Genomic DNA, 15,274 nt, shown 5'->3' on the forward strand with positions numbered 1-15,274 from the left:
CAAATGATTTCTGGTCTTTGGGCGCCTCCTGGTGGGCAGACCACGCCAACAAAGAAAACACGTTTCGTTTTATAACCAGAGGAATTATTCACTGAACTTGTTAGTGATGCTAAGAAACACACAATAAGAAAACCAGAACACACATTTTGAAGAAAACGAGTTCTTACTGAGAAGGGAAAACAGTTTACAGCTAACATGGGAAAAGCTCTCAAAGTGTCACGAGACATCCTAGTCGTTTTCATTATTCACTAAAAGACCCCAAAGCACTGAAAGTAATTGATTCAGAAAATACTCAAAGTATCCACCAAGCTTAAAGAGTTTAAATGTTAATACAGGCAAAACAGAACCCAGTTAAAAACGAGGTGATGGGTTAGGGTGGGGTTAGCCTGCCCTGAAGAGTTTCAACCTGATGATACATTTCATTAAAATTACAAATAACATTCAGTGATCTAATTGGAGTGCGAAAATATATAATTTTTACTTCCATATCTTTTGTTTGAAAATAATGTCTTAATATATTCTGTAAAACTCAATTTCATTTTGGGGGGGAAACTGAGAAGACTGAGTTTAAAAAGATCAGTGGTTGTATTTGACAGGACAGGATTAAACACTGCATTTGCTTTTAAACATTTACATGTTTATTCTTGGTAAACGATTAATAAAATGTAAGTAGTATCTACATTAACAAACAATTACTCGTTAACATTAGTCTTATTTTTTCATGTAACTCTGCTATGGTTATGTGATGCATGTAACTGCTATATTACATCGTACAATATTACAAGTGTCATAGATTACATTTAACCATCCATTTCAAATCAGTAAGTTTACAGGAGAAAAAAACACAAATAGCCAAAGACCACTTTTTGAATATAACAGTTTAATTGTAGTACTGATTCGTAACAAAAAATCCCCCCCCCCCTCCCCTCAACTGATTTCCAGCCGCTCAGTTGTAAGTGCTGGTCAGAGCCCTGCACAGAGTTGTACTCAGAGAGAAGTTAATTAGCACAATACAAAGATACTACTCTTATGCAATCCAAAAAAACAGGGACTGCAGCAGTAAACCGTGTCGATGGAAAGTTTTGTGTTGTGACATTCAGCCCAGGTGATCCATGTCCGCTCCTGCCATGAACTCCAACTCCGGACTTTTGAATGGTTTCTGCTCTAGATGTCCTTGATTTCATCCTCCAGCTCTTCTTTGGAATACATGTGGAAGGTCTTATTGGGCTCTATTGTCGCAAGCTACAGAGGAGACAGTTTTAATAAGCATACACAAAACACTTGTGTTTAAGGGCTTCTGTCTCTTCAAACTGAACCCAGATTTCAATTGTCTCTACACACACAATCATGTACTAATGTGAGATATTCAGGTACTGGATGAGTCAACAAACCTCAATGTTGGTGGCGTTCAGCTTTTCCTCCATCACCTGCTTCAGAATGGTGAGAGATGACTTGATGGCTTCTTTTAATGTCATGGACTGGTTACCCGAGAAGAGAGGGACAAAAAGAAAAAAAAAACAATTCTTCAATCCTCATGATTTGCATAACTCAAAGCTTTTCATTTAATCTAACCTTAAATTTAAATTTTCAAACTAACACAAACATTAGCATCATCAAATGTGTTTTTTTCTTATTAGGAGTGATAATGCAGTGTGGTCTGTACCTTGTGATAGACCTCCTGCAGAGAGCTCTGTGCTCCCTCGGATGCAGAGCCGATGGCCCGAGCGTCACACTGCACAAAGGTTCCTGATGGGTCCATGTGGTACCTGCATTCACAAACAAATACGGTCAGACAGACCCAGAATTCACAGTGATTATGATTTAGTTTTAAAAGTATCTCATTTGTTTCTGTGGCTATATGGTCATCTCTACATACAACTGAGGTCCCTTTTCATCAATTCCTCCAAACAGAAGTGCCACGCCAAAAGGTCGACTCTGTGTAGATGACAGCAGAGAAGAGAAAAGAAAAAGTGTTATGCCTTGAGACAAAACAAAACAACGTGATGTGATAAAACTTTGAGCATAGAGCGAAGCAGAGTGACTGACCATGGCACCAGGATCAGCATCCTCTTCTCCAAACTGCAGCGCCAGGTTGGACACAGCCTGAGTCACACTCTCCACTGTCATTGTCTCGTTGTAGGTGAACCAGTGGTTCTGATGGGAAACATTTACAGGTGAATCAGAGGTTGAATATGAGGTCAGAAAATACATGGTTTACTGTGCGTTCATTCATACCTGTGTTTCCACTCTTGCTTTGTCAATAAGAGTCTTGGCATCGGCTATCAAGCCGCTCATGGCGCAACCTTTGATTTAAAAAAACAGAAAGAGAGAAAGTTATGAAACTGCTGATCTTGCACATGCTTCATCTTAAAGCAAAACTCAGCAAGGCCATTTCATGTTATACAAGGAAGGATTATAACAAAATATATCCAGAAAAAAAAATTCACCCAAACAAAGTTAGTATAAAATATCTTACTATAAGTCTTGTGTAAAGGATGTAAATGTTGGAGCCTCCCAACAACCCCTAACATGGTTTTGTGAAGTTTAAAAAAAAAAAATGTGACTTTGATGTACGCGAGCTAAGCTTGTGGAATTCGGTGTCAAAAATGTTTGTTTATTTCAGTAAGTAATGAGCAACTGAATGTCTAAAACATCTTTAAAAATACATTATTTCATGACATGAAGATTCCCTCCAGGAGGAAATGTATTTTTCTCATGTGCAAACTCTTAATAATAATTCTGAGTTACTTCATTAGTGGTCATTTTATTTTCTCTGTTCTGAGTTATCTCTTTTAATCAGCGCTCACTGCTGTATATATTCAATGTACAAAATATAACAGTGTATACCATATCAGACTGAGCAGGTGCTTAATGAATGAATAAATTAACACAAACTTCAGAACAGATTTAAATGTGACTTCCAGTTAAATCTGTTTGGTTTCTTTCCACTTACCGATGTGAGTGTCGATCTCGACAATCTTTTCAATGCTGTTGGGCTCCATCAATGGAGAGGTGATTCTCTTTTCCACTGCCAGACACACGCCCTCTGACGTCTGGATACCGATGGCTGTGGAGCCCAACTAGGAAACCAAGACCAGACCAAAAAGGTCATCTATGAGCTTCAGTTTTAAAAACGCCACAGATGAAGACAAGTGTTTCATTTAGGTGATTCAGCAGGTAATACTCACCTTTATAGCCTCAATGGCATATTCGACCTGGAACAATCGTCCCTCAGGGGAAAATGTGTTCACACCTCTAAAAGACAGATGTAATAAAGGATATGAATCAACAGAAGTAGTAGTTGATGGATTTGTTTATTAGTGATCATTTAGAATGACCCAATTTTTTAAAAATATTTTAATCTGTTGAGTGTTTGAAATTTGAAAGAAATTAATTGTTAAATAAAGCTTCCCTAAAAAAAAAAAACAGTGGTGTCGAAAGTGAAAGCAAATTAGCTTGTTGCGAAGTCACTCCCTGCGAGCTAACAAATTACAACAAAGAGTATACACAGGTATATCAAAATGATGGACTTTCAGACTTCACAGATCAGATTGTTGATGGTTCATCAAGCTCACTTGAGTTTTAAGTTTCTAGATGACAAAGCAGTTTGTATAGTACCAACCTGTCATATTCAGATCTGGTCAAAAACATCTTTAACTTTTAACACAGGACCTGCAGAAAGAAGACAATTATTTTTAAGACTATTGGAGCATTAAATAAATTATAACAATCACATTGAAGTAAGGATAACTCTCCAGGTTTAACACTGGGCTGATTAGCAGCGCTACTGTTAGCTAGCATGCACGCTAGCTGAGTGACTCAGTGACGTCAATAACTGCACACAAAAACGACTCGTAAAAGTCTGGCGTCATAATTCTGATTTTAAAACTATATTTAAGAAAGCATATGTGAAGTATACCGCGACGCCTATCTCAAAAATTAAAACGTATGGACTTCTTTACCTCCAACCAAAGATCCTTCAATGAGTTCGCTTGTTTCGGGGGGGAAGCGTTTAGAGTGCAACATCTAAACGCGTCGGGTGTAAACAAAACGAATACACGTAAGTTCCGCAATCCCGGCGCAGCCACGGTTTCACTGCTAAATAACTTAAATACAATTTTAATAACGACAATATATCTCTTTCAGTATGCTGTTAAATACAAGAAACGAGCTAATACTAGTTGATGATTCACCCCCCCTCCTCCCCATAATATTTTGGAAGAGGAAACATTGTATTGGGGTAGGCCTTTATTATTTTATCAGATTGAGTGGTCAACATGATTGTGATACACTGGGATTGTTATACCTTTGAAGGGGTAAACAAACTGGGAAATGTTTGTACATGTGTTGTAAATAATCGCCAACATTGGAATAATCTGTCAACTAAATCATGTAATTTGGGTTAGGGATTTAAGTTTATACTTCTTCCTACTCCTTTTCGAATACTACTATTCTGTATTTTTTAAATTATTTTTCTGTTTATCTTATTCTAATGTTGATATTAAATAAACAATCGATTCAATCAATCAATCAATATTTTTGATAACTTTTCCAATAACGGAAGTTGACTGAAATATGAACACACACACACACACACACACACACACACACACACACACACACACACACACACATATATATAAAAACTCGTACATATATTCAACAGCAAGTCATAGCAGGATATCAGCCGCTAGAGGTCGTCCTTTCGCTGAAGCCGCATAAACTTAAAAATCTACGTAAAACAAAAAAACAGCTGGTTTTTAAAAGCCGTGTTAGACTACAGACATTTACCACTGTATGGACCATAGGGACAAAAGATGCACGAATGAGAGCATCATTATTTAGATTATTTCATTTTGTGTCCTTCATAATATATTTCATTTATGAAATGTATTTTAAATACCGGCAATATTTAATGATAGCGTTGTGGAGGACCTTTGACCAACAGTTTGACATGTTATTCTATCAAACCAGCGCCATATATCTATATGGCGTATCTCTCTATATGGCGTATAGCAAGATGACATTGAAATCATTTTGACTCAAAGTTAATGTGTCAACTGTAATAACGTTGAATCAATATTGAAGTCTGATGTTGATCATTGTCACTTTTGCACCATCCCTTTACATTGAAACAACATTGAAATCATATAAATTGAAAATCAACAACGTTTCAACGAGTTTTAGCCTACTCTCTCTTACTCTTATACTCTTACCGTGATACATATATGTTGGTTTATCTACAGCCAGTGTAACGACGCTCTCTGGTAGTATTTACCGAACTAGATGAACAGGATAAACGTCAGGAAATAGGCTAAATTAATTTCCCTAGAAATAATCAGGCTTTATCTGATGAAGAAATGACAGCACACAACTTCATAAAAGATCATTTTAAAAAATGTGTTTATTTAGATAATTGCAACGAGATAATTTACAATAATTTTAATCTTTACAAATGTTTCCTTGTGCTGACTGTGTCCATCCTCACACAGTCAGTCTATGGTCTGGAGCACAAGGGAGCCATTTCTTCACCACCTGGGCCATGGCTACTTGATACACTGCTCTGTGTCTAAAAAGAAAATACAAGCACAAACAAGACATCTACATCTGTAACTCTGACACATTACTGTATGAAAATAACTATATATATTTTAGGGGTTGGTCTTTATTATTTTATAAGAGTTAATATTTAGTATAATTGTTTTTGATGAATGCAAACGAGTTGAGGTGAAGTTGCCTTTGTCATGAGTTAACTTAACTGGCTTTGGGATAGTGGGTTGAGGGTGTCAGGTTTCATTTCCCGGGTGGATCAGTTTAGTTCGGTCTCGTGTCGGTTCTGTTGTTGAAGCCCAAACGTGGCGCTGCTCATTACTTCTTTTCTTCAAACTTCAGTAAATTCAAGTCCTGCTGTTTCCGTTGGTGGATAAACATTCCGTGTTTTATCCCCTCAGGCTCGTCTGCCAGGTGTGCATCATTGACAAGTCTTCATACTGCACCTTTGACTTTGTCAACATGAAGACTGAGAGAGAGGACATCATTTTGCAGGCTCTCCTCTTCATCCACAGTAAGTAGGCTGGAGTTTGGTTGATACATTTTAATAAACAAATCTCAGCTTTCCGTAGGCCAATGTAACATTTAAAAAAAGTTTCTTGTTAAATCCGACATTTGCAAAAAAAAAAAAAAAACCTGGAAAACAGACTAAAGCTCAGCCTTTTAAATTATGCTACATGTGTGTGAAATCTTTAAAATACACCTTTTTACATTTAAGTTACCATGTTGAAGTAAATAAATAAAAAATCGTTATTCAAATATTTTAAGATTAAACAAAATCTAGACTGGATGCTTTCCTCCTGTTCACCTCATGCATTACATTCACACAAACACATTCCTGTCTCATGACTTCTACTGAGTCATTATACAAAGTAGTTAGACAGTTTACCTTCTCTACTGCACTTTGTTAATATTAGTAACCTTTCTACTTATGATTTTAAGCAGGTTTATTTTTTGCGGAATCAGTAAAATTGTAAAATGTGCATCTATATTGCGATAAAATCATTTATTAATTGAAACAAATACATTGCTTGTTTAATCAAAGTATATAGAGGCTTACTTGAAAAAGAAATTATATTTATGTTATATTAAACAACATTTAGTGACCATCTGACAATTGGTCTGCTAAAAGATTATTCTGTTCTCTTTCCCACTGTTGCTGTTATAGTCTCTGTGGCCGGCCTCTTCACTGCAGGTAGGTCTCTTTTTGGGTTTATGTGTCTACATATGCAGTTTTTTCCTCACATCCATGCATTTCTTTTGAAGGATTTTGGAAACACTGAATGTCTTGGTGTATAAACTGGACTTTCTCTTTCTCCTCAGTGTCAGCTCAGGCAGACAGCAGCAGCAGTGTGGTGGTGGCAGGGTACAACGTGAGCGCCCCGGCTGGGTCGAGGGTGTTGCTGCAGTGTGTGAGCGGCCGGATGGTGTGGACCAGAGACAGGGTGAGGGACAGACAGAGGGTGCTCCACTGGGACCTGTACAGAGCCAGTCCAGACTTCACCATGGAGAGGGTGGTGGACATGTTCTCAGCGGGTGACCAGAGGCTCTACAACTCCTACAACCTGGGCAGGGTCAGCCTCAGTCAGACAGCCTTCAAAGATGGAAACTTCTCGCTGGTTATCAAAGGTCACTCTCCCTGTCCTTGGTTTACATAGAGCTGTTTTTTTTTTTTTTTTTTTTTTACAGTGGTCTTTCACTGTAGCTTGCATGCTATCTTTGTCTGATTATTTAAGTTTAGCTTTGCTTTTATGGCTTTTTTTTACATTTGGTCCTTACAACAGAGTCAAATGTACTACATATACTGTAGCTGTAGATAAACTCTGCATCAGACAGGATGTTTGTCAGTTACCATGAAAGTGCCTTTATTTATTTCATTTTTTGTTTGTTATTTGAATTTGTATTCTTAATACAGCTGAATGGAAAATTAGTTGAGGAAATGTTTCAGCAGATGTGCTATGTTAAATAATACAAAACTTCACCTGTATATTTTTGCCACAACAGCACGCTGATTACTTTGAGGCTGGAGAAGAGGGGTTTTGTTTTCAACCACTAAGTCATAAACCTAGCTGTTTCTGAAAAGCGTTCCACATAGGTGCATTCATTCTTGTAGGGAAGCCAAACATTCACACAACAGTGGCTTTGTTTCAAGATTTTTTTTCAACTTCTCTTGACTTGCTTGAAGCATAGCTGCAAGTATTTATTTTCTCATGGCCAAATCCAAAGAAGCAATGAAAGCTGACAGTGGTCAGATATTTACAAACAGCTGCTGCAACATTAGAAGTTCTCCCAACTGGCTCCACAAGATAATGTTGGAAAGTAAACTCCTACTGGTGTTATAATGGTAAAATAGTGGTCATTGACATGTTTGTTGGTAAATAACAAATCATTGTAGTTTAAAAATTGGATAAAATCTTTTAAAATGAAGAAAGTAAGCAGTGAAGGTTCAACTGGAAAGCATTACCATGTTGTGTTTCTATATATGATGACAGACGTGACTATGAACGACCGAGGTCTTTACTCTTGTAACCTTCACCATCTCTACTGCCACCTGTATGAGACAGTCCGGGTACAGCTCAATGTTACTAAATCCCGTAAGTATCACACTTTTATCTATCAGCATCTGCAGCAGATACTGACTTTAAAGCTCACTTTGTCTTTTTTTGCGTATATACCTTTAAGGCCGTAAGGAACAGCGCTTCTGGGATGGGCAGAAAGCAGTGTATGTGGTGCTACTTGGCAGTACTGTAGTTCTGCCATGCGTCAACCGACGTAATGTCTGGACAGACTGGACCAATGAGGAAGAGGACCAGCAGGTGTGTTTGTTCATTGTTTTCTTCAACTTAAGCTCACGTTAACTTTCGTTAAAAATGTCTTTGATAAATAAATGATGCAACTCTCCTGCCTTGATGGCACTCAGGTGGTTCACTGGGACAGACAGTCCCCAGGAGTCCGCCATGATCGCGCAGACCGGCTGGTGGACCTGTACGCCTCAGGGGAACAGCGTAGCTATGGACCATTGTTCCTCCAGAGGAAGATGAACATCAGTAACCAAGCCTTCTCGGAGGGGGACTTTTCACTTGCTATATCTGATCTGAAGGTATGAGCTTGTCAATAATAGTAATTGTATTAATATATCAACTTTAAAAAGAGTGGTTGACAAAGTGCCTTAGCATACAGTGAAGGATGGAGGCTAACATAACAGAAAATACCACAGGAGATTGATTTTAAAGCACATACAAAGAAGTTAATCACTACTGCAAGATACACTTCATAAAGGTGTAACCTTTTAGGGAACTTTTATCATTGTTCTGGAAATAAGGTTAGTGGTCACAGCATTTGAACATGTATACCATAATGATAGCAGCATCAGAAACAACACAAGGTCAATACAAAGGACCAAGAATTTGGTGAATTCTCATTGACCGATGTGGAATTGTAGTTGGATATACGCATCTGGTTGGTGTTAAAAACTATAATTGGGTAGTATTTTTATGTGACCAAAACCCTTACAATTCTGGATTTACTTGTTGAATGGTCTAAGCATTCAGATTCAAAACAATCTACTCTCATGCTTTTGAACTTCATGGTCTCACAGATTGTTTTCCATGAAATTAGACCATGTTGTATACATCAGTAATTGACTGTCTGTATTTACAACTACAGCCCACTGACCAGGGGAAGTACTCCTGCCATCTTCACCATCACTACTGTGGCCTACATGAGAGGAGAGAGTTTCAGGTTACAGTGGAACCACCAGTGATACAGCCCACCCTGCCAGCCAAAGCACTGCCCAGTGAAGACAAAGGTGGTGCAAGCACACAGACACACACACACACACACACACACACACACACACACACACACTCTACTTATAGGTCAGTGTGAGTGGTGAATGCCAAAACGGAGGGGATGTTTTTTACAAGTTGAATTATCATGTGTACAATTAAGATGAAAACACTTGACAAACATCTGTTTTTTCTTTCACTCTTCCCCTCTGTGTTTTCTCATGTTGGCCTCACTCATCATTGCTCTGTTCCCCTCAGTCTCTCCCAGAGCAAAGTAACAGCTGAGGAAGACGAGATGAGAGGAGTGGGGGAAATCTTATTTCTGTTTGTCTCATGAAAAATGGTTTTCTTGCACTGTCAGCTTGTCTGAGGCCAGAGTCCTCGATCCCCCACACCCTACTTCACAACACAGACTCAATTCCTCACCATCCTCAAATTTGACCTTCATCTCAACTAAACTGCTGCCAAATGTTTCCTTTAATGGAATCACTTATCACACCTGTCTTTCTTTCTTTCTTCTTTTTTTTCCGTTTCTCGTTAGTTATTGAATGCTTTGGAGTGTGGTTACCAACTTTCTTCTTCGTCTTATTCTATCTGTTCCTTGTGAAATTCATCGCTTAGTTTGCATTTATTAGAGCTTGAAAATGTTATATAAAACATACTAAAGAGAACGAGATATGAACAGCTGTCCACCTCAAAATATTTGGAGAATGAGAGAGCTTTTGGTGCATGTGTCTTTGTTTCCAGTGGTGAAGTAGAGCTGATAATGACAGATGCATCAATGTGGGAAAATCATCGAGAGACTTTTAGAAATACTGAATTCTTGAGGCCCCAAAGTCCATTTGTGTGTCTGTGCATGTGGTGTGTGTGCGCGTGGGTGTGTGCGCGCGCAGGTCTAAGAACATGCCAAGTCCGATCTCATTTCAATGGAATCTCTCAAATACAGTCTAAAGACTGAAGTCCAGCTCCTGCCCACACAAATAATCCTTCTCTCCAGGCTGTAATAATACTTTAGTGTTGCACCATGGGATTTTTACTGGTTTAAATGAGATGCATAACTGATTTATTTCTAACACAGGAGTGAGTTTGCACAGTGTTGTCCTCCTGCAGTGCTTTGTGTTCTTATCTGCTTGTGTTGTGCCCTCTCTGACTGTCTGCTGCCCTGTTGACTTTGGCTGTCTCCTAACATTCTGGAGGAGTTTTCCCCCTCCTACAGCTCCCTTCTGCCCTGTCCTCTTTCATTTTTCTTCCTCCTGCGAGGATCCCACATGCTCAGGTTTATTTATTTTCATCATGCTCTTTTCCATCCCTTTCCAGTGTGTTGTTGCCATTACTAACAAAGAAAGACAACTCTTTTTGGATATAGTTAATGGACGAGAAGAGGGTTTTTGGGCCAAAACTGGCAACAAGAGACAGACTGAGATGTAGACAGAGAGAGAAGGAGGGAGGGGGCAAGGAGTCTGTTGATGAAAAAGCAAAGAGAAAGATGTAGGTCATTCCTCCCTTCCAATTATTAGAGTCATTTTTCAGTGCAGTTTTGGGAGGAAAAGGAATGGGCAGCCAGTCCAAACAAACGTTTAAATCTTGGCATGAATCAGGAGAATGTGTCTTTAAAATACACAGTATATAAAAGAATCAGAGTATTTATACTGTAAGTGTACATGTTTTCATGTAAGCTGCAGATGTGTACTTGCTGGGAGTTTGACTTTGGGATCTCAGAGCGAGGCGTTTGCTGACTTCATTTTGTTAAGCAGGACTCTGGAGAACCATCTCACCCCTGTCCCCTTCCTCTCCCTTGGCTCTGAACCTTTGTTCCGCCCACTTTCCACTTTGTCTTTCCTTCGCTTCTCTTCCTCTCCCCACTTCTCTGTGTTTGTCTGCCAGGACAAGTAAATCACAGTATGACTTTCTGTCTGGATCTCATTCTGGCTTAGATATGTTGAGTTTGAGGTCTACACAGCTGCTTCTTGTGTTGCTTTTTTTTAAATGAGGCAAAGTGAAACCAGCCTTCCCCCCCTCCTCCTCTTCTTTTCAACACGCTACAGAACCGCACATATCACCTAATGCTGACTGGCTTATTATTTCTCATCGCCAAGGAAATGTGTCAGCACTTCTTTACAGCCAGGAAAGTCATTGCATAAAAAAGGTTATACAAAGTTATTTGTGAGGTGTTCGAGCATTACCCACACACATGCAACAACAAATGTACACATTGGTTGCAACCTGCAAAGACTGAAGAAAAAAAATCAATGGGCTTTGAGACTTTTCTCTTCCTGTAAGCTCAAATATTGAATTTATTCTTCCACACTAAACACAATTTAAACACAAAACACTTTATTTTCAAACACCCGAGTAGAGCAGAAAAGAAGTTCACCGCTTCACTTAATTAAGGGTCATACAAAAAAATTGGCAACAAAAGTAAGTCTCTGACAGACAGAATAGTGTTTGTGGACAATGAGACTTACATAACAGATATAGTTATTTGTTCTCATTTATCAAAAGAGAGAATATTTTTTCTGTCTTTAATTCCCGTGTTTGGGCTGTTGCGCTAAAGGAAAAGCCCGGGGATACCAAGTAGCACTGCATAAGCAGAAACTACCACGAATGTTGACCTTGACCAAGAGTTAGCTGCTAATAAAGTGTGAATAAACCAGATGTCGCAACGCTTGACAGGATGAATGAATATGTTTCCCTTCTGAGTTTTCTGCAGGAAGTGTAATAAGGGGAAACTAAACTTACATTTCTTATCCAAGGTTTATTTAAGTCCAGTTCTTTCTCCCAGGTGAATCACTGTAATTTGAGAAGTAATCCTTATGGGGTTAAAGTTTTCATTTACATCTACAAAAAAAAGACAGATGTAAAAAAGACATGTTTCGCCACAATTTCTTCCTGAAATATGTTTTGTCCAGCTATTGACGCGGCCAAGAGAATGAATGCTTTATGAGGCAGGTTGGTCTGAGACTTCTGTGAAACTCTTGTCTTACTTCAAGTTTTGAAAAAATGAAAAACCCCCAAGAGGAGCCTCCAACATAGAGTGAAATGAAAAACAGGATGCAAAACAAATGAGAGCTTTTGTTGGACTCAATGGATTGTTTCTGTGTAACTCATGTTGTGAGTAATGTATTTTTAATGTCACATCTGCATCCATGTTTTACATTTGTAAACTTTGCGATGACACATTCGTGTATTTGTGAAGAACAAAGCAACACTGAATGCTGACTGCTGTGATCTCTGCACTACTCAGAAATCACTAAGATTGAAACACCACGAGTCATCAACGTGATCCTGCCTGATCAGAGACACCACTTTCTCCTGCCTCTTGGCTTCGTCCTCACTTCCCTCCTGCTCCTGGCCTTCATTATCCTCATCATCATACTCATAACACGCAGACATAGAACCAAAGGTAAAATCTGCAATAACTCAGTAGTCAATATTGTAAGTTTACATTGAATTTACACTCATGTAGTTTTCCATGCTTTCAGAGTATAATCCGCAGGTGTCCATTCGGTGAGTGAGAACACACACGCCTTATCCCAGTGATCTTTAAACTACACTGTACACTAAGATATTTCCACTTTATCTGTACAGGTCCAGCAGAAGTCAGAGCAGCTCAGAGGAGTTTGAGATGGACGTCCCTGAAGTGAATGTGTGCAGTCAGGAGGAGAAAAGATTTGGTGAGTTACAAAAGAACAATTGGAGGGTACCTAAATAGCAGCCTTTTTTCTTTAATGTGCATCATTTGATTTTCTCCTTTGTGATTTTAGAGTACAAGAACAACCTCCTGAAAGAGGTCCACATAAACTCTCAGCCCAAAGTCATCGATCTTGACAAAGGTAGCCCACATTCATTCATATTCAGTCATCCGGACTTCTCTTGATTTTCTTCTCACGATAACCTTGGTTGTCTTTGTTTCTGACAGAGATGCAGAAGTTTACAAAGTGACCACATGAAAAAATTAAAAAAAGATGCTGAGGCCACTGGCTGGTCCAGAGGCTGCCCTCCTTAGTGAACACCTTCACCTTTCCCTGTGTCCTGCCACGACACAAGGCAAGGAAAAAAAAACTTGTGAAAAGCAGAAAACATGTTTTTATCAACACTAAAGACACAAGTAAAAGTTTTTCTTTCATTTTTAGTTTGATCATGCTTTAAATACTGGACTTGCCCTTTACACAGAAACAAAACCCTGAGTTATACATAAAAAATTTGCAAATATTTCAATTATCTGTATGAAATTGGCTGATTCTAATAACCAGTTATCTCAGCATTAATCATTATTCCTGTGTTTCTTCTGTTTTACTGTCATATCGTCACAACTTTACTGACACGACCACTGAAGCACAACCATCAGTGTGTTCTGCCTCCTGGAGGCTAATACTGTATTAACTGAATGCTAACTGACCAATCAAGCATCGTTTGACATTATGATTGATTTTGATGCTCGGATTGTATTTTTGAAGAATGTACATTTTACATTAAATGTTTTTTTTGATGCTGATGTTTAAATGGAGTGAGTTTCACAAGATTTCTTCAAGCTGAATACTGTTTGTGTTAAAATCCTCTAGTCAAGATCACATAACATTCACTGAATATGGACTGAAACAATAGTGGGAGTTGTTTTTACACATGCAGACAGTTTGACTTGTCAAAGGAGAACATTTACAGTTGTAATTAAAAACATGAAATGTCTTAGTCTGGCTGTGAGAAGTTTGTCCAGCATTAAACAACTCTGACTTTGACAAAGAGCAGTGACAGATCTAGCCCTCCTAAACTTGACTTTTTTCAGCTGTGCTTTTCCTTTTTTGACATGTCAGAATGTACTTTTTGATAGCAGCTGAATGTTTGGCAGCACTTTGAGTCCAAGACATATTTCCCCAAGGGGACAATAAAGTGTATCATATTATATGAATTGCCTCGTTTCATTCAACTATTTGGATCTTGGGAGTAGAATCAGCATTTTCATATTTTAGATCTCACTGCCATTTTTGCTTGATGTGCGAAATGTTACACGATTCAACAGAACTACTTGTCCACATAAGAAGAGACAGTGACCTTATGCTCGATTTAGTTACCCAATTAGCTTTTCATTTGCCTTTAACTACATTACACGTTCAAAAAGATGTGTTGAACATAGGGCATGTTTGTGCTGTTGTAAAAGCAGTATTTAAAACACTGAAGAGAGTCCAAGCTTAAAACACCACCAAATCATATTAAGACATTTATGACATCAGGCACACTCTGCTTTCATCCAAAAGCTAAAACAGTGTTACTGTGTTATCTCGCATCTTATTTTTCCTTCCCGGACCTCACCGCTTCCACTGGTGCGAAGGTGGGGTGGCATGAATGAATGACTACAAAATAAATACATTTATTCTCTACTCTGGCGAGTAACCTCCCAAAGGTCTGGGGACAGCTTAGTATAGGCAAATGAAGAACATATGGACAAAACAAGAAATAAAATGTACCAATACAAAATCAGCAACACAAGAAATGGTTGGACAAATATAATTTAATAACATTCAGTAACCCGCTCCCAGTGTTGCTTTCCTGTACCTTTCCCATTGCCTAAGTTCCCAAGGCCATACAGTATAGATACATCCTCAACTCCCCCTCTTTTGCAGGGCTTTTTTCACTCAACATCATATGCATTTAACTCCTATTCATGACATACTCTTGGGGGTGGCAGTAGCCCGGTTTGTAGGGATTTGGGTTCGGGATCCAGAGAGCTGCCACTCCCGGTTTGACCAAGTCTGAAAATTGGTTCAGGAGCCTGAGCACTACTTCCTGAGCACTGCCAGGCGCATTTGAGTAAGGCCTCCCCACCAGCTCAGGAGCGCTCTCTGTGGGCAGCCCCCTCACTCTGACATCTCTCCATTAGCACGTCCACAGGATCCTGTTTGTGCCTGTGTGTATCATGTTCAACAACACCGTAAAACCGA

The 15,274-nt window shown here is 38.9% G+C and overlaps 2 protein-coding genes across 2 annotated transcripts; one reads left to right on the top strand and one right to left on the bottom strand.

Moving 5' to 3' along the window:
* Nucleotides 1-860: 860 nt before the first annotated feature.
* Nucleotides 861-4,071, bottom strand: psma5 (proteasome 20S subunit alpha 5). Its single transcript, XM_079340779.1, has 10 exons — nucleotides 3,963-4,071; nucleotides 3,623-3,672; nucleotides 3,189-3,255; nucleotides 2,954-3,080; nucleotides 2,236-2,303; nucleotides 2,047-2,154; nucleotides 1,877-1,935; nucleotides 1,664-1,766; nucleotides 1,392-1,478; nucleotides 861-1,242 (listed from the first exon to the last, which is right to left on the bottom strand). The coding sequence occupies exons 2-10, from the start codon at nucleotides 3,649-3,651 to the stop codon at nucleotides 1,165-1,167; spliced, it is 726 nt and encodes a 241-aa protein (XP_079196905.1). The 5' UTR covers nucleotides 3,652-3,672; nucleotides 3,963-4,071; the 3' UTR covers nucleotides 861-1,164.
* Nucleotides 4,072-5,802: 1,731 nt separating this feature from the next.
* LOC306822044 (matrix remodeling-associated protein 8-like) lies at nucleotides 5,803-14,240 on the top strand. Its single transcript, XM_079340767.1, has 12 exons — nucleotides 5,803-6,064; nucleotides 6,719-6,745; nucleotides 6,874-7,179; nucleotides 8,043-8,144; nucleotides 8,233-8,366; nucleotides 8,471-8,650; nucleotides 9,217-9,358; nucleotides 12,583-12,741; nucleotides 12,821-12,845; nucleotides 12,927-13,012; nucleotides 13,103-13,171; nucleotides 13,258-14,240. Exons 1-12 carry the CDS (start codon nucleotides 6,013-6,015, stop codon nucleotides 13,278-13,280), a joined length of 1,305 nt encoding a protein of 434 aa, XP_079196893.1. The 5' UTR covers nucleotides 5,803-6,012; the 3' UTR covers nucleotides 13,281-14,240.
* The last annotated feature ends 1,034 nt before the right edge of the window (nucleotides 14,241-15,274 follow it).

The sequence above is a fragment of the Symphodus melops genome, assembly GCF_947650265.1.
Source record: "Symphodus melops genome assembly, chromosome: 4".
NCBI lineage: Eukaryota > Metazoa > Chordata > Actinopteri > Labriformes > Labridae > Symphodus > Symphodus melops.